The sequence below is a fragment of the Eumetopias jubatus genome, unplaced genomic scaffold, assembly GCF_037043125.1.
Source record: "Eumetopias jubatus isolate StellerSeaLion01/CBP00866 unplaced genomic scaffold, mEumJub1_p1.0 scaffold_7, whole genome shotgun sequence".
Lineage (NCBI taxonomy): Eukaryota > Metazoa > Chordata > Mammalia > Carnivora > Otariidae > Eumetopias > Eumetopias jubatus.
Genome location: NW_028274813.1, coordinates 92742097 through 92762140, shown reverse-complemented (window position 1 = coordinate 92762140; position 20044 = coordinate 92742097). Strand labels below are relative to the sequence as shown.

General features: G+C 38.9%; 1 protein-coding gene across 1 annotated transcript in view; it reads right to left on the bottom strand.

The window, feature by feature from the left end:
- The window catches only part of SCG3 (secretogranin III), a 32917-nt gene extending 13289 nt beyond the window's left edge, over positions 1-19628 (bottom strand). The window contains exons 1-10 of the mRNA XM_028100302.2: positions 19244-19628; positions 18508-18560; positions 17962-18007; positions 17652-17867; positions 12961-13103; positions 11787-11936; positions 9148-9325; positions 6152-6268; positions 3579-3662; positions 1796-1927 (exon numbers count right to left, since the gene is read on the bottom strand). Coding sequence (XP_027956103.1) covers positions 1796-1927; positions 3579-3662; positions 6152-6268; positions 9148-9325; positions 11787-11936; positions 12961-13103; positions 17652-17867; positions 17962-18007; positions 18508-18560; positions 19244-19334 — 1210 coding nt within the window. The 5' untranslated portion in view covers positions 19335-19628. The remainder of the gene's footprint in view (positions 1-1795; positions 1928-3578; positions 3663-6151; positions 6269-9147; positions 9326-11786; positions 11937-12960; positions 13104-17651; positions 17868-17961; positions 18008-18507; positions 18561-19243) is intronic.
- Between the last annotated feature and the right edge of the window lie 416 nt (positions 19629-20044).

Here is a 20044-nt window from a genome sequence, read left to right as displayed (position 1 = left end):
CCTTCGGCTCAGGTCACGATCCCAGAGTCCTGGGACTGAGTCCCGCATCAGGCTCCCTGCTTAGCGGGGGGTCTGCTTCTCCCTCTCCCTCAGCTCCTCCCCCTGCTTGTACTCTCTCTCTCTGTTAAATAAGTAAAATCTTTAAAAACAAAACAAAACAAAACAAAAAACAAACTATTGGGCACAGTGCTAAAAGGATAAAGGAGGAACAGGGTCGGGGGGGGGCTCCTGCTGCCCAAACTATACCAATTTAAGCATAAAATCATAATCGTCATCATCAAGGTGAACATCTTACATAAATGGAAAAGGTTGATATTAAGTCTTAACAAAGGTAGTTGTGATATAAATGGGAAATGGTAGTTGTTTTGCTGTTAAAAAGTTAGAAGATATTAAATACATAACTAGTTTGCTTCTTTTTGACTTAATATACAGACACTATAAAGCAGGATCTATTATCAAGTATGAATGTGAACTTGTTTCTATCTGTATGAGCAGGAGAGACTAGGAACCTGTAAGTAGGCCAAGCAGTCTCTTCAAAATTAAGAGTTATACCATAAACATGAGCAGCTTTTGTGGTCTCATATCATCCAAAAAGGAAAAACGAAGTCCATCAGTTCATTGCCACTAATAATTATACATAATAAGTAATGAAAAGAGAGCCCAGTGGTGTCTCTTCAGAAGACAGATGAGCTGAATGTCACACCTCCCCTGCCCCCAAGAGAGAGCACTGACCCGCTCCCCCAGTTTCTATGGAATAAATCCTCTAGATGACCCTACTAATGAGACACTGATAAGACATAAGTAACGTTCCAATTATACCATAGAGGTCAATATATCATAATGACAGAAAAATAACGTAGGTTTAAGCCATCTGTTCACAACTTTGGGTAAAGACACTGAGTTTCAGAAGAAGAATATCTATCTGAGGGGTAGATACATTTTCCATGATGTAACTAGCACACGTCATAATGAAAGGGTTTTGAACCATTGGACTGTGCAAACAGATCCCACAACCTGACCTAAAATTGAAGGGTTAGCAACTTAGAACTTGCATCCTCCTGGGCCTTTTTCTTTTTTCTTTCTCCCCACCACCACTACCTCTGCCCCGCAAAGGGTCTTTTTCTTTAAGGCTGTAGTAAAATCTCTAAAATCCTAGGAAAAAGTAAATTTTATATCACATAGACTTACTAAGGCACAGAGAAATTGGATCACAGGAATATGTAAGAATAAGGATAAAAACATAAGTTTTATAATTATTGGGCTAGTTTAATGTGTGCTTTTGTGCTTTTTAAGGTATTCAGGTTATTTAAGGAAATTCGATATATTGGATTTATGATTTTTAATCAGGTCCTAAGAGTGCTTGTCTCATTTCAATCACCGTAAATGATTAAGGAAATTTGCTCTGTTAAATCCATAAATTTTGATGACTTTGTTGAATAAGTAGTATATTATTATTTAGAGGAATGTGAATTGTGTTTAAAGAAAAATTATTTAATAAATTATAAATTAGACATTAAACAATGCACAAATGGTCATAAATATTCCTTTCCAAGCACAAAAGTCCATTGGACAGTAGAGACCATCAGAAGACAAGACCAATTTGCCATTCCAGGAGACACAAGACCATTAAAAATGATTGCTATTCAAGTAAAGAGACCAATGTGCTGAATCTTTTCTATACAGATGGTGCCGATTTATCAGATTTGGTGTGGCTTGCACTTTTGATCAGCATATGTGTCGTGAAAATTTTTGCTCCCCCAATTTCATTGCTAAACTAGAGCTGTTAATTCCATACCTTTTGGCTCATCTGTCTTTCCTCTTGGGTTATCGTCTTTTGTGGAATCTTTCAAGGTTCCATATTCCTTTTCCATCTTAGCTGCTTCTTCCTTGGTACTATCTGTTTCTTCATGACTTTTTTCTGACGGTGCTGTAATCAGATTGTGCACTGTTGTTATCACCCTATTTCCTATCTATTAATTAATTCATAATGTAGAAATAAACTTTATTGAAAAGGTACAGTTTAAGGTCAGATCATTTTTTGAGCTGAAAGGAATCTTAGTGATTATCTAGTCCAACTTCCTCCTCCCATTTCACAGAAGAGGAAACCAAGGCCCAGAATGGGGAGACATGTGCACTGAGTTAGCAAAAGAGCTGGGCCAAAGCCCCCACCTTTCCAGGTTTTGGTTTAGTGTTCTTTCCCTTCTGCTACTGTGTCAGAGCATAGACTATTTTCCTTACTATAATCAATGTAGGCAATCAAGTAGGACATGTCAGGTCCCTAAGTAAGTTTGAATCTTCATTCCAAAGTAAAATAACTCTGTAGTTGTTCAATCTCTTTATGATGTTGTATTGTTGAAGAACACTCTATAACTCGGAGTAGCACCTAAGAATTTGGGGCTATGGCAGGACTTTTCTTCTGTCTCTTTCTTCATAGTCCCTTATCCCTGGTCACCCTAATGCAAAGAAGAGAACTGGACACTTGCTGTCAGGATGGGGTCATCTTTGTTCACTTGTCACTTAAAAATAACTGATTTCCATATCAATTATACTTCAAAAAAATGAGGGGACAAGGGTGGAAAAAAACTGTATTTCCTTCTAGGAATCTTCTATTGGATTAAAAATGTCATACACCTTAAAGTAGCTAACTACTTGAAAACAGTTATAATGCATCCCTGTTGTAAATAAAATAGGAAACATCAAGCAGCCTAATAAGCTTTGTTTTTTCAATAAAAGGGTTATTACTATAGAAAAAAGAGGAAAGAAAGAAGTCAGTTGTTACCTCATTATGAAAACATCCACTACTAGTGCTGTGGTCTGTATATATTTTTTGATGTGTCATTTTTTTTCATAGTTGCAGTACAGTTTTATTCCTTGCTTTTGTCATTAACATCATTATAGAAAGATGTTTCCAGGTTGGTAGAAACTACTTGGAAACATCATTTTAAAGAGCTATATAATATTCCATCAAACGTATGTACATAACTTCTGTGATAGGGACACAAAATTAGGCATATGAACGTGTGATCTTTTCCCTTTTTGTTCCTTCCTTCCCCCCTCAAAGCAGCCTCCTTTGTACCGCTTGGTTCTGTGGTGCAATGGGTGGAGATGCATGAGTGAAAAAACCAAGAGGAGGGGGTAAATCACACTGCCTAGGGGCACAGACTGTCTCAGAGGAGAGAGGAAGACTTGGAGGGGGAAAACGAGTGGAGGGGCAGCAGAGAGTGGACAGGTGACCAGGGATAGTGTTCTGGAGAAATGGTGATCTTGAGAGAGAAAAAAATGCCTAAAGGAGAATTTCAGGAAGAATGACTCAGTTTTGTGATACAGTCTCTTCCCTTCCCCACCAGCCATCTCCTAAAAATCTTCAGCGAAGACCTGCATTTCTTTTCAATGCTCGTTGGGATCAGATTTCTATGCTGAGACTAGCCACGAAATAGCCAAGGTTATAGCTACTTAATCCTATGGTTGGATTTCAGATTTTAAAACTTTTGAAATCTATAATTGTTGATCAATGTTTATTGAACTCATGCAAAGGGTGATTGTGCTAAAAGGTAGAAAAATAGTAAAATAAATCATACCTGGGAAAAGTTTGCTTTTATTGTCAGTAACATTTTTTTCTAGCTTGTTCTTGGTCTGAAGAGCAATAGTTTCATCCAAGTTTTCTGGAGGGAGGAGGGGAAGAAATATGAAATATAATTTTATTTCTTGAAAGATGATATCAAACTTCTACTAAAACTGTTTAAACCTCAACAGAAATATCACAAAGCAATTCCACAATATTAACACTGTGATTAAGATGCTTTGACATGGATCTTATTTCTAGGAATCTACTATTCCACACTATTTGGGATCCTTAACTCAGCCTCCTACTCAGTTAATTACAGAAGTCTCTTCCACAACTCTGGGGCCACTGCTAGAACATGTCTGGGGTTGAAGCCTTTAATGGACACCTGTGGTTTCAGCTTCCTCAATACTTTCTGGTAACTACACCTTGATTTTCCTTTAGAAAACCCAGACCATTCCCATTCTCAGCACATTTGGCTCAGGCGGGGCCTAATAATCCCGGCGTGGCTCCTCAGGGTCTCCATCGCCCTGACCTGAGTGATTGGTTCAAAGAGGAGCCTGTGATGCAAGCCAGGACCATGAGATTCAATGCTAGAGCCACTGGGGAAAGAGGATCTTTTCCTGCTAGGATTGCTGTAATGTGAGGATGGAGATTGCCAGCCATCTTTTTCCCATAATGGAGCAGCTTATCTGGAATGAATCAACACATGGAAAGTCAGTGCTGGGACTACTGGTGGACTTTACAAACCTAACCAACATCAGACTACCCCTGCTCCTGGACTCCTCAGTTACATGAGGCAATGAATTCCCTTTCCACTACTATACTGGATAGCACAGCTATGAACAGTCGTGGAAATACCTACCTTGCACCTTGCACCTTGTGGCATTTCTAATCTAGTTCCATTGGATAAATGACTTAAGTGTGGACTTTTGAATCAGGGTATTGGTATGAAACAGTGATTGATCTGAAACAATGCCTTTGATCTACTGTTGAGTAAAGTAGGCCACAAAGCATTATGTATAATGTGAGCCCATTTTTTGTTAAACAAGGTAAAACAAAGAAACAACCAAGGTATATATGTGTGTGTGTGTGTGTGTGTGTATACACACACACATATACACAAACATCTGGAAGGATATAAACCAGAATATCACCTGGGTGCCAGTATTATGAGTGATTTTTTTTTAATTCTTCTTTTTCTTTTTTTTTTTTAAAGATTTCATTCATTTATTTGACAGAGAGAGAGAGAGCACAAGCAGGTAGAGCAGTAGGCAGAGGGAGAAGCAGGCTCCCCGCTGAGCAGGGAGCCCAATGTGGTGCTCGATCCCAGGACCTGGGAATCATGACCTGAGCCGAAGGCAGACGCTTAGCCAACTGAGCCACCCAGGCATCCCTTTTTACTTCTTTTTTAACATCATTTTGCATTGACTGATTTTTTAAAATACATATGCTCTTTTGTAATCAGAAAAAAAAAACAGTAAAATTATTTTCATGTGGAAAAAAATGGAATTCATAGAGAGTAATTCTGGATTATTCTATGCTATGAGATTTTCTCTTCTAATTCTTCCTTCTCTGTTAGAGATCAGAGTAAGGGGCCATGAGGTCAACTTGCTCAAAGGACATCAGGGATAAATGGTATTTGTTGATTAACTAAATCAAGCAGAAAAACCAAAGGCTGTTTTTTTCTTTTTTAAACAACCTGCATGCAGAGAGAATGTTCAAGCTTATCTACAAAGTTCAAGGAGTCAAAGGTCTGCGAACTTTTTCAGTAAAGGGCCAGATAGTAAATACTTTGTGGACCATCTGTGGTCTGTGTTGCAACTACTCAACTCTGCCAATGTAGCACAAAATCAGCCACAGACAGCAGGAAGGAAATGGGTGCGGCTGTGCCAATAAGACTTCATGTATGGACACTGCCATGTGAATTTTACATACTTTTCTTCTGTCACAAAATACGATTCTCCTTTCGATTTCTTTCAACCATTTAAAAATGTAAAAGCAATTCTTAGCTTATATGCTATACAAAAATGGGCAATGGGCCAGATATGGTCCATGGGCAGTAGTTTGTCAGCCCCACCATTGATCACAAAGTCCTGTATTTTAGAGATGCCGAGATTAAGGCCAAGCAAGGTGAGTGCCTTCCCCCGTGGGACGGAGTTGTCTGTGGCCGACCTGGATCAGGGGGTATCACTTTCTGCTGCTCAGTCCAGGGCTGTCTCCTTCCCACCACACACAGACCTCACTGGTTAAAATCAACTCTTTTAGTCCTGACCACCCAAACACAACTGGAAAAAAAAGGGGGGGGGCAAATTTTAATAAAATTGTCTCCATGGAGATATTTAGAAAATGTTAATAAGACAAAATGTAATAATGAAATGTTTGTACTCAAGCTGTATCTATAAAGAGTTGAAAACTTCTGGTTAATTTTATTTATATGCATTATCAAGCTGGTCAATTCGTTACTCAGATGCTTCAGGCTATTTTGGCATAAATGATCAAATTTGTGAGATAATTATTGCCAAATCCCTTATTCACTTTGGACAATGAAAACTATTACAGTAAAAACAAAACAGATAGGACTCTCACCAAGGTAGGAAACGCCTTCTTCTGGAGATATTGTGCCATACTTTACCATCATCTTCACAAAGTCAATCAACGTTTTCATGATAGTAATCAGTGTTTCTTTCTCTTTTGCCTCTTTTTCTATACAAAAGGACAAAATAATTTTTAAAAAAAACTAGTGGAGTATAACTTCCTCTTTCAGTGTCAGTTTATGAAGTAGGCATCTTACTGAAATATTTCTCCCTACATTTATAGCTGAAACCACATATATTTAATTTACAGAAAGCCTAAGACTTGATTCAGAATATAGGATAATGTACAGGTATACTGAACTTTTCCAGAAATGGGCAATTATAACTTCTGCAAAAAGATTTAATCTAAAATATTTTATTAATAGATTAGATGATAAAGAGACAGTTTGCAACCTGAGGTAATACGAACTCAAAAAGAAAGAAGATTTGTGACCGAACAATTTTTCTTTACTAAGCTGTATGTTTTTGAGGGCAACAATGACCTGTTTTCACTAATCAAACTTAATATTTGAAAATAAAAACACACATGTATCTTTATTTTTTATAACATAAGGTTGATTTTTAATAGTAGTATATATTGCTTTCTAAACTTTTTTTATTTGAAAGAATATATGCATATAGTAAAAATATTCCAACAGTGCAGAAGTAAATAATAGTGAAAATAACATTTTTCTACCCCTCAACTCTACTCCGTATAGGTAACCACTATTAACAGTTTCTTGCAGGCCGCCTGGGCGGCTCAATCGTTACGCATCTGCCTTCGGCTCAGGTCATGATCCCAGGGTCCTGGGATTGAGCCCCACATTGGGCTCCCTGCTCGGTGGGAAGCCTGCTTCTCCCTCTCCCTCTGCCGCTCTCCCTGCTTGTGTTCCCTCTCTTGCTATGTCTCTGTCAGAGAAATAAATAAAATCTTCAAAAAAAAAAAAAAACAGTTTCGGGCGCCTGGGTGGCTCAGTTGGTTAAGCGACTGCCTTCGGCTCAGGTCATGATCCTGGAGTCCCGGGATCGAGTCCCACATCGGGCTCCCTGCTCAGCAGGGAGTCTGCTTCTCCCTCTGACCCTCTTCCCTCTTGTGCTATCTCTCATTCTGTCTCTCTCTCGAATAAATAAATAAAAAAAAAATCTAAAAAAAAACAGTTTCTTGGGAACTCTTCATAATTGGCATATTCTTCTGCATCTTGATGGAAGAGGATGGCTAATGATTCTATAGACATTCGGTATATATATCCTAAAATTTAAAAAAATCTATTTCCATTTTTGAAGAAAGGTGCTAGAAGAGAGCCCATTTTCCCTATTCTTTTAGCTTTTTAACTACCATTAAGGATTTCTTCTAAATACTCCTAGCCTCCCTCCTCCCCCAGTTGCATCCTTCCTACAGATGAAGTTGGTAGGCAATGGCCATTAGTCTTCATTTCTTAACTGAGAGGGATTTGGACTCTTTCTTCTTTTTGCTCCCCTGGAACAGTGGAAGGCAGGGACCTGAGACAAGTGCCAGCTCTGTAGAATCCAACGGTCCTTGGTATTGACTGTTCCAAGAACTAGACTGAGGACAGGGAGTGAGCAAGCCCAGTGTTGGATCTCAAACCAAGCTGCATTCTACAACCCTTACAACCCAGTCTTTATCAGTATCAGAAATATTTTGGTTTTCCACCCGTTTTATTATTTCTCAGTTGGTTCAGACCTTGGGTGAGAAAAATGGGTATTGTCAAAGACCTTAGTGTAAGGATTTAAATTAAAATTCTATAAAAATAAAGGAAATTAAGAATAGGGTCAAGGAAACTGAAAGATAAAAACAAATAAAATAAAAAACATTTCATACAGTGGAATCTTTCAAATATCATGAAAGTCCCAAAGTTGGGAGAGAAGAAAGATGAGAGAGGAAATGGGGATGAGATCCTGGAAAAGCGCCTGTAAATAACTTCAGCCATCACATTATTTGTTCAAGGTCACATCTGTGTAGGTATTTGGTGTCCTGCTGATGTTCTTCCCTGACAAGAAGTGACTTACCAAGATGACAAAGTTTCTGAGCTGGGCATTTGCCATTCAATGGGGCAAGATGGCTGAGAATGGACCCTCAAGACGTACTAGCCCTGCAGACACCAGCAGAGGGGCTGGTGCCATCTGGCCAATGTCTGGAATTGAAGGACAATGGATGTTCCCTAGAAATGAAAGCTCACTCTGAGGTCACTTCTTGGGGAAATATTTATTACAAATGTTCAGTCCGGGGCTGAATCTTTGAACAGGGAGAGGAAAAGCCATGAAGCAGGGCAGAGCATCTGTCTGGACAATAACAACAAAAGAAAATTTGCCCATTATAATCTTCCTTGAAGATTAATCAAAACTAAACATGAATTGAAATCTTCAGCTAACCTATTTTGGTGTACATGTAAGAGAAAAGGCACATCAAGGACTTTGTTTTTAAAAAAACAAATCATTTTCCAAGTGTGTTTTGGGCTCCTGACCTGCTGTGGTCCAGTGTTTAGTTCATTTGAATTCATTTCAAGACCGAAGCTGAAAATGTCTAAAAAGCAAAAACCTGAATTATTTTTAAAAGGATAAGTTATGTTATACACATTGTTCCTACTATGAGAGGAAAATGAATATAGCCTTTAAAAAAAAAAGGATTTGCAATAAGATTTGAGGCTGAGCAAGTCAGACAGGGACATTGATTTCTCTCTTCATCTGCACAGGGCTCACCTCAATGTCCCAAACACCACACATGTCCAGTAACTGTTGAACAAATAAATGAATGCTCTGTTAACAAGAAGATTAAATTATCCAGAAGCTCCACCTTTCCTGACTATCCTTTCCTAAATATTTTCATGACTAGTATTCTTTTGAAAAAATTGATGTGAACTCTTTTCCCCGAGGCCACAATATAGGTCATTGAAGACTGCATTTAGAAAATGAAAACAGGAAGAAAAACTCCACCCATATATTTCCTGGAATTACTGTTTCTATTCCACATGGTCAGAAAACAGTGTTTACCTGAATCAATACTTTTCAGTAGTGCGTAGAAGTTTGGGAAATATTGGAGTTCCTCAAAGTTGTCTTCATTGTAGATTTTAGTTCTCCTTTCCAAGCCATTTGTCAAGGTTAAGGTATTAGATACTGTTTCATCATTTTGTCCATTAGTAAAACCATCTTGAATTGCTGCCATTGGAGTCTCCATTGGGAGAAAAAATCAATAAAAAATTAAGAGTTTGATAGAACTAATTATGCTCCAGCTTGATTCTTTCCTCTGTGGTGCCCTTGAATGTGAAGTGCAAGAATACCTCCTCCTTTGCAAGTTCCTGCAGGATCAAACCCTTTTCCAGGCGTGTGGGCATGTAGCCGCATGGAAGGGTCATTGGGGCTAAGAGACATATGCTTCACCTGAGGACCCTGGCTCTTGTTCCTGGAGAATAGACCGGGAATTTCTAGGTTCCTCCTTGGCCAAGTTTCCCTCTGTCAGTTCTCATGAGTGTCTCCTCATAGAAATGTCTTTCACCAAGGAGGGGAGCTTTGAAGTCATAAAATTGACAACAGGATATGGGAAAGCCTGTCAGAATATCTAACACTAGCAGAACAGTCACACCTTGGGGACTTCTCAGTGAAATTTTAAGGACTATCTGGAAAAGTACACAGGACTCTTTCTCCCAGACCTGATCCATTTCTAGTGTTCTGCATCTTAGTTATGGATGGATGGATCCATTGTCCATTCAGTGGACTAGACAGAAATTTAAGAGCCTTTCTTGTCTCTTCCTCTTCATTTCCTTCATCAGTAGCCTTGTTGGCCCTACTTTCAAAATCTGTCCCAAATTTGTACATTTCTCTCTTTCTCCATTACCTGGCTCTAGTCCAGATACTTTCATCTCTAACCTTCTAACTGGTACATCAACTATTTCTAATCTATTCCCAACACTGCATTTTCCATGTTGTAGCCAGAGTTATCTTTTTAAAAATATGATCATGTAACACCTTTGCTTAAAATCATCCAGTGTTTTCCCATTGGTCCTACAATAAAGATCAGAACCTAAGGCCTTGCCTGGTCTGCCCTGGGTCCACATCCTCAGGCTCATCTCTTATTTCTCTCTCTGTGAGCCAGCCACCCTGCCCTTGTTGGAGCTACTTGGATACTCCACACATTCTTCTCTACATACTGCCTCTCATATTCACAAGTTAACTCCTATTCAGCCTTCAGTTTTGGCTCAAGTCACTTCCTCAGGGATGCCTTCCCTGGGCCTAAGTCCAGAACAGGTTCCTTTCTAACAAGGTCTCATAGAACCATTTTCTTTCCTCAGAGCACTTAAGGCAGTTGTAGTTAAAATAGGTGACTATTTGAAAACCATCTACTTCTTCCATTAGACCTTCATGAGAGCAGGGATTCTATCTTTTTAGATGAGCATTACATCCCCAGTGCTTGGTTCACAATTGGCACCTCAATAAATATGTACTGAATGAACATTTCATTTGCATTAATGCATTTAGATGACATGAGTGAACAGGTCAAGCATATGGATGTTTTCGAGATGGGTGAATAAGGAGTGCAAAATGGGAGTGAAAGATCAGGAAAATACAGTAGCTATGCCACTTTCAGTTCAGATGGTTAGCTTGAGTGAATGTCATGAGTTCTTTGATAAATCAAGAATGTTTTGGGTGGATCTTTAAAATCTGTTTAAAAAAATGAAAACTGGTGGTGGTGGGAAGTAGGGAGACCAAAGGGGAGCTGTTATGCTATCTTGGAAAAGAAAAATGCAGTCCCAGTTTCTGTTTTCTAGCCTCTTCTAAAACAGAACAATAGGCCAATACACTCTTTTTCCTTGTATTTGGGATACAATGTTGGAGGGGTGAGCAGCCATGGGGTCTGGATGCTCTGGTGGAGAAAACAGGAGAGGTGGAGAGATTGATATTTTCTTATATCCCTCTGTGGTCAGCTCCATCTAGAGTTTTACAGGGAATTCAGAGGGGAGAAAGATTTTAGTAGCTTGGCGAATGAATGCCAAAGAAAAGACGAAGAGGCACAGAGTCCAGGAAGGGGAAGGACGGATGAATGACTAGCAAAGGATGGTTCCAGGCCTCTGAACCAATGAGAAGAGGAAAGAGCAGGTGGAAGAGCTCAGGATATAACAGAGAGGCAGTATCAGGTGACGAGCTCTGGGGAACACAGGCTGGTGTGGCAGAGGATCAAATCAACCCGAGTTTCTTTTTTTGGGTTCTGGAGGCAGATGATGACTTTCTGTGAACAGAAGTTGTATACTGAAAGAGCTGTGGAATATTTGGTTCCAGTCCACTGACATTATACAAGCAGTTGTATGTGGAATGGTTATAACATTTCCACCTAACATTATGGGTTAATTTACTGTGAAGTTTAAGATGTAACCTTTACTGTGTAATATAATATAACCTGTATCTTCATTTTCAACATAGAATTGGCTTATATCTTTTAACTTACTGGTATTTTGTGAGGATATATTTTAAGTGGGTTAAACATGTCACATACTCCAAATCTTCTTTGGCACCAAGTAAGATATTAATTATATACAGATTGCATTAATTATATACAAATACAAGTAGACACAGACACATACCCATGCACATGCATATACACACGCCCATAACATGCATATGAATTCTCACATACATACCACTTTCTCTGGTATTTTTCCAGCCTGACTCTCAGTCACGCTTGTCGGTTTATTGGGTTCCTCCTCATAAATGTTGGCTTCCTTTGAGATCAATTTTTGTAAAACTTCTGCTACTTCATCTTCTAGTGTGTGCGCCTGGCTTTCTGTGATCTGTTATAAGGAGTGAAAACATACATAACTGGTATTCTCATACTTGTGATTAAAAAATTTAGACTAAACTCTGTAGTTGAATACATTTTTAAGAAGATAAGAGAATCTTTTGGTCCCTCTTTCTAGATAACCCTTTTTTATGCCTCTGTTAGTTGCTGGCCATTCTAGTGTCTGCCCCAGAATTCCTGGGTAAAAGTACCTTTGGGCTGTACAGGTAATCAGGCCTGTCTTTTGGAATCCATGGAACACTTATTTTGAGAAATATCTTGAGGGTTATTTCTCTCTCTCTTTTTTAAAGATTTTATTTATTTATTTATTTATTTGAGAGAGAGAGAGAGAAAGAGAGAGAGAGAGCCCGAGCAGTGGGGAGAGGGAGAAGCAGACTCCCTGCCAGTCTGGGAGGCTTGATCTGGGACACTGGGATCATGACCTGAGCCCAAGGCAGGCACTCAACCGAGTCACCCAGGTGCCCCTAAAGGGTTATTTCTCAAGCCTCCACTACAGGTCATGGCCAGGAAACCTCTGAAAGAGGCAAATTTAGCTCCCTACTAAAGCCTGACAGGGCTGTACAAGGGCTGGGAGCCAGGCTGAGGGATGATCCAATTAAATCGCTTAGTTTCCCAAACATTGTATGTCTTTGCTCCTGTTATTCTCTTCTCACAACGCACGTATTTTTACTGCTGCTCATTAAATCCTAACCATCCTTTTAAGCTGACTTCAAACACCTCCTTCTCTGAAGCTCTTCCTTATTGCCAAACTGTATATAACTCATCCTCTGGCATGCTGAACTGCTTTTACGGTTCTGATGCAGCTTTGCATTGTGGGCATGTGTGTATTTGTGTAGTTCCTTTGGTAGACTGTAAGTTCCTAGAAGAATGTTGTCGTATTTGTCCTCAAAACCTACAGTGCCTAATATAAAGTAGAGGTATTATAAACATTTGGCTACAACTGGATCATGTGACTTGGATTCTTAGCAAATTCCAAACTGTACTAAGAAATGGGTTTATTCTCATGCAGGACTTACAAGGCCAAGATTCAGCAGTTTAGAAACAATCTTATCAAATACTCCTCTGTCATTTTCCTCATAAATCCTGGTAGCAATCTTTTGGACGATGTCTTCAGCAGTTAAAGGAGTTCCATCTAGTTGATGAAGGCCATCTGGATCATCTAGACAGAGTAATCACAGTTCCACATCATAGTTATTGGAGGCCTATTTCATGAGTCATATTATATTTATAATCTGTACCTTGCTCTTGTACACTCAGATATGTTTGGAATACATTTATGGTGTTGCTTGGTCCACATAAGCCCTTGGTTTGAAATAAAATTTTACTTTAAAGGTGAGATGCTAAGATGGTAATGGATATTCTGAAAGCTTCTTATGTGATTGTAAGAGAAAGGAAGATCTGAAGACAACACAAAAGGCCTCTCCATTTTTTATTCTCACTAATAATACAAACAAGGTTGTATTTTAAAATTTAACAGTGGGCCATATTTATGTAATATGCCATATTGTCCAAACATAATTTGATATTCCATTTCCATACAAGGAGTAGACTCATAATATCTGCATGTGTACTTCTTCTGCTGGCAAATTCCTGGGCTGAGTGGGGAACCTGCCTTACACCCAGAATCAGAGAGGGTGTACTGAAGATTTTATGATTTATCTGGAATAAATATTTACTTCTAACTGAACGTGTGTCAAAACTCCTTTACGGAAGACAGCTTAATATGATAAGCCCCTTTCTCTAGAGAATAGGGAACTTATTTTGTGTCTGAAATTTAAACTTTTTAAAACGAGACAACAGATTTTTACAAAGCAATATGTAAATCTATGTAAATCTCTGCAGAGATGCTTGCAAATATGTATCCTTGGCTTTCCTGGGAATACATTTGGCAGCACTACTTTAAAGTAAAGCAAGAGCCCATCGGGAAGGAAAGGCCCAGGAGGGTTGGTGACAAAGAAGCATTGCACAGTGTCCAAGACAACTCTCAGGAACCAGCTGGTCTTTTCTAACCTACACCACATCAAGCAATATATTAATATGTGCAAATTTACAAGGCAGATTGGAAAGATCAGAATTTTAGCCCCTGTTGCCTCTTAGTTATCTCTAAATCCTTAGACCACTGTAAAGGGAGATAATAGGATTATCTGTTTCGTGGGATTATTATGAAGCTCAGATGGAATAAGATGTAAATGCATCTTTTAAGTTGCAAATTACTATATGAAAGCTAATGTGCAGTATTATATGAAAACTAAAAAATTATTATATATAGTGGATTTGTACCAACTGCGGTTATCTTCTAGAGAAAATGGAAATTGAGTCTCTGGTCAAATTCTGCCTAAATAATTCTGATCATATTGACTCAAAGAAAGAAGAGCCTTGTACTTCTATTTTTATTGTCCTTTTCTTCCATGACTTTGAGAAATCACACAAGAAATTTCTCTCACAACCTTTCTTCCAGAATCTATACAGCTGAAGATACATGCTGCCTTAGGCAGAACATTTTCTTGTTGTTTGAAAAGAAGCTTAGGAAACTGAATAGGGTGATTATACATGGAGGACTAGAAGCTTCCTGATAATATATTATTGCTGAGCTGTCGACCAATCCATTAGCTATGAGCCCTTTGAGCCCTGTGTATCCTAGTGACTAATAGAAAACTCCCTAAGAGGAAAAAAACCCCATAAAACCAGTTCTCCTCCTGACTGACTGAAAATTGGGTTCTTCATCCATTGTTTTCAGGAGCAGAGACTCAACTGTTATTTAGGTCTGAGTCTTCCATTTGTGGGTTGCAAGACAGACTCTCGGGTATATGTGGAGCAGAAACCACCTAAGGTCTATGCAGAGGTGGAAAAATTTATTTCCCTTCCCACTTAATCCCTCAGGATCTGAAGAAAAGGAAGAGTACTGGTTGCCTGCTGGTGCTGGAAAATAACTGAGATGACTGTTTTTCAGTTCATTTACTTCATAACAGGGAGAACATAAGCAACACTTGGAAGAAACAGCCTTTTTGTTCTGTTGCACTGCTGCATTCTCTTGAGCCAGGAGTTCAGGCCTCCCCTAGCAGACCTTTACTAGATGGGGTTAATAGTTGACCCCTTGGGCATTGCTCTTTACCTTCCACTGATTTTCCCTGGCTTCTCTAAAATGGACAGAATTACTCAGTGACTTCTGTACTGCTCACAAAAGCGTATTTTACCCTCCTATATATACCCTCAGAGGGAAACCAAACATGAGTTCAACATCCATAACTTTTTTAAAGCAACTACAACATTGTAAGTGAATGTAAAAGGACCATCTTCCGAGTCACAATCTTCCCAGTTATTTTTTAAGTCCTTGGCATCTATTTATGGCACCTGACATTCATTCATCCAAAACATTTTTTATTGAAGTCTTAATCTGGGCCAGAACAGGAAACAGACTGATAAATAGTTTAGGTGTGATACCTAACTACACAGAGCTTATTGTCTAGTTCATAGTCTGAAACATAGTAATTTTTCAATGAATTTTTGTTTGGTGAATGCACACAGGAGCCCCAAAGCACTACTTCATAAAAGACACTTGGAAAAATCCTGAATCACCTATACTGTAGAAAACATAGGAAAGGAGACCTGATGGGCCCTACAAGACCATCTGGAGGTTTCCTAAATGTGTAAAAGTACCCTGCAGAAGTTTTGCTCCTTCACTCTCCCTTCTAGGATGTAAGTCAGCCTGCCTCTGAGGTTCGTTAACTTGGTGGTCCCAAACCCACCTGGTTCCAGAATTTCCAAGGTATGAGAGGAGACCAGTAATTCACTCGGAGACCATTCTCTCCAAAAGTCTTCTCTGTAGTCTCAAGTGGACTTGAAATGACTCCTAGGGTAAGCCTAGAGCCATCAGGGCTAGGACTTGATAGTTCTGAACCCATTTGGGATGGTAATAAAGCATTGAACAATTTAAAAATACGTTACTCAGGTTAGTGGTCAGATCACAAACAGATCTATGCCTCTACCTGTACATACAACCAGTTTGACGAAAAAAAAAAAATGTAACCAAACAAACATTAGACTATTTTTTAAAATTTTATTAAATCAAATGGTCGGTTCAGTCAAAGTAGTTGAAATTGTTTTGTATGCCCCTATACCCAGTGCCTATCTATTTCTATTTTTTTTAAAGATTTTATTTATTTATTCATGAGAGACAGAGGGAGAGAGAGAGAGAGAGAAGCAGAGGGAGAAGCAGGCTCCCAAGGAGCAGGGAGCCCGATGTGGTACTCGATCCCGGGACCCTGGGATCATGACCTGAGCCAAAGGCAGACGCTTAACCATCTGAGCCACCCAGGCGCCCCCCAGTGCCTATCTATTTCTAGTCCAAATATTTTAGGTTAAAAAGTAGAATTCAAGAGAAACACATTTCTATGAGTAGTATACAATATGAAATATTTCAAAATATAAACCATCTCCCCTACCCCATTCATATACAACACACTTCTTAATTTTCCTCAGGCTGTGATATCCAATGAAATAAATCATATTTAATCGGTAGTTGTTTTCTGGCAGAGATGACCAGCCTAATTCTCTTGTGGCCACGGAGCAGAATAAGCAAATTAAAGAAAATTTGTAGTCACTCTTAAGCAGTGGTTCTCAGCACAGAAAACACACTCTCCTCCTCAATGCTCATATACAATAGTTCATTTATTCCCTGGTGTATTATTTTATTTGCTCATTCATTCCTTTATCCATCTATTCATGCAGTGAATTCATAAGCATTCAGACACTGGGTGTACACTGTTTCTGTTCTAGTGAAGTTTTCAGGTTAGTTAAGGAGAAAGACATAAATCATAAGTAGTCACACTTAGGAATGTAAAATTACAAATTACATTAAGTGTCATGAGTGAAAGGAACAGGTTTCTATCAGATCATGTGTGCTGGATGAACACAGGAATCTGTCCTTCCAGGACTACGGAAGCCACATTAAAGGTTTGGGTTTTTATCCTGAGAGAAATAAGAATCTACTAATGGGTTTTATGCAAGAGTGACAAGTTCATACTTGTGTGTTGAAAAGATCACTCTGGCTGCTCTGAGTTGGAAAAGGGCAGAGTGGGTGCTGGAAGATTCATTAGGAGATCTTGCTGTAGTTCAAGTGAGACATGATTAGAATTTGGACAAGGATGGTGGTGATCAAGGTAGAGAAAAAAACTATTTTATGTATAGGTAATATATATATATATTTCAGAGAAGGAGAAGTGTGGGCTAGTGTTATAAGACATCAGGCTATAGATGGTAATTAAGAGTCATGGAAAGGTTAGAATGACCCACGGAGACAGATATGACTAGGAAATGAATACTGAAAAGAAAGTAATGGATATTTCAGCTTTTGTGAGGAGTATTTTATTGATTTAATTACTTGAGAATTATGATAGTTTCTTTGTACTAATAGTTAAAAAAATTGGAATGTTAAAATGAATTCAATCACATAAAATATAGATAGCAGATTTAAATTGTTTTCAAAGCATCAGTAAAGGAACCTTAAAATGAGAAAATAAAATCTGGGCTTCTGTGAAGCTAAGCCCTCACAGAAATATTTGGGCTTTGTCTTAATTTTGGTCCTGACTAATAAAGGACCAAGAATATACAAAGGCTATTTTTAAAACATAGGATTTTCTCTTAACCCACAATGGGGAGACTCCAAGTTAGAGAAAATAGGAAGCAAAAGTTCTTTTTCCTCATTTACCTTGAAATTTATGATTCAGTCCACTCTTAGTAGAATCATAATCATCAATCAGTCTTCGATTCTTGGTTGAATCAACATCTTCCACATTCAATTTATTATCATGTGGGGAGCTTCTAATGGATTGTCTTTCTTTCTCAATTTTTTCCTTTTCTGTTATTGCCTTTAGCAGGTTCAAGTTATCAACAAAGGAATAATTGCTTTCACCTGGCTTGTTTTCTGGAAGAAAAGCCCCCAAGCCCAACACATCTATTTTAGTTAAGATTTTCATAACCGTTTCTAAAAAAATTATATCAACATAATTTCTTTTTACCTGGAGGGTATGTTTTTTTAATCTTGTCTGCTTCTGCTTCAGCAATCTGGGAAGTAAATCGGAGATAGACCTGGTTTTAAATCATTGTTCCACCACTTACCAAATATGACAGCTAAATGATTTAATCTCTGTGGGATTTAGTTTTCTTATTTGTAAAATGTAGATAATAATTTCTATTTCAAAGCATTGCCATAAAGATTAAATGAGATAAAATAAAGGGCAGATGGTCTACAAATATTAATTCCCTTCTCCTGTAATATTGGTGAAAGATAAATCTGATAAATTAAGCAGTCTTAAAATAGAGTGGATGTGATGTTGGGCTTTCTGTGATATAGTCATTTCTGTGTATTATACAGAATTCTATGTATATAACTGTTAAGACATGCAATTTCCCAAACTATATTTTCCATCCTAATTTCTGTCAATTTATTATTAAGCTCCTGAAGTTTGTGAATTCAAAATGGCTAAAATGTCACAGCATAATTACATTAAATATAATAACTAAAGTAAAATGAAATAGCATTTATAATTTTACTTTTGACCTACCTGTTCATTCAAAGGTCTTTCTGCACTTAATTCTCTATTATGTAGGGGTTTGTCTAGAATAACCAAACACAAATATAAATTTAATTATGCAGTGGAAAGACACAATATGTCTCTTACTACATAAAATCTCCAAAAAAGAAAAACAAATATTAGGAGAAATTTTTTTTGGGTGTCTGTGAATCAAAAATATGTATTAACAAAGATAATCAAGATTATACAATAACAATGATTATCAATGTCTCTTTGCTTATTATCCTGGTGTACTTCCTGAGTTAATAGAATCACACTTTTATTTTTCTGCCCAGAAATCTAACATTTAGTTCCAACACTTCTCTTACCAGCTGTTTCCAGCTAGATAGAGCATAATTTGGATTAGCATTACTGGCACATTAAAAGCTCTTTTATCATCTGCTGCACATATTAAGAATAATATCTGAGAACGGTTGTAAGACAACTAGAAAAAAAATGCCACTTTTTAAGGAGGAAAACCACCCCCCTCGCCAGTTTCAAAATAAGGTATTTCAAAACAACCCATGTTATTGCTCTATCATTCAAAAAGTGTGGGGGGAAAAATCTGTCTTCCTGTCTCTAAATTCGAACTGATTTCTCTGCCAATAAGCACGGATACGACCTGATCAGAAAAGAGGCAAGGTGATTTACAGTTCAAGGGATTCTGCCAAGCTTTACCTCTTCGTGGCGAAATAAAAGGGAGGTGGGAAGAAAAGTGCCCACGTACCTTGACTGCCTCCCGGCTTGGGGAAAGCTTGAATTGGGCTGCTTTGGAGCACCAACACCAGAATCCAAGTGCCGGTCCAAAGGAACCCCATTCTTCCACGCTTGGCTTCAGAAACAGCCCGGCGCCGGGCTCCCAAAGCAGTGGCTTTTGTTATGAATGAAAAGGAGGAGTAAAAACAGGAAGAGCTAGGAGGGCGGGTGAGGGGAGGGAGAGTGGCAGGGATCCAGCGGCCGGTGGAGCTCCGCGCGGCTACCCAGTAAAGGGATTAGAAAGGCTCCGGGCGCTCGGAAGTCAGGTCTTCAGGTGGAGAGCGCTGTCCGCCCCGTGGGTGCTGAAGTTCCTGTGACGCGAAGCCGGCCTCGGGTCGGCTAGGGCGTAGCCTTACTCTCTCTCCCTCCTTGAGAGGAAGTGAGGAAGGAAGCGCATGCTCCCTGAGAGCCAGAGGCGGGAAGGGATGGCGTCAGCGACTCCGATGCTACTCCAATCCCCCGAGAATGCAAGGGGGGAGGGGCGACTGGCAGGCTAGCGTATTTTCTGTGCCGCAGTCCTACGGGTGCTCCTCCGCTCAGGGTCACCTGGATTGCTATAAACGTGGACGTCATTGTCGTAACTTCCCAACCAAACGTTACCTCAAGGACCAAATGCCGTCCCTGCCCTTGCACCTGTTAAGGAGAGCTGGATAACCTTGTGTGAAGGTTTCTGTTTTGGGATAGTTCTGGGATATCTGCTCCAGAATCCCTTCTTTTCACTCCACCCCCTGTACCCAAAAGGTAGATATAATTTTTACATCCTTAGAAAAGT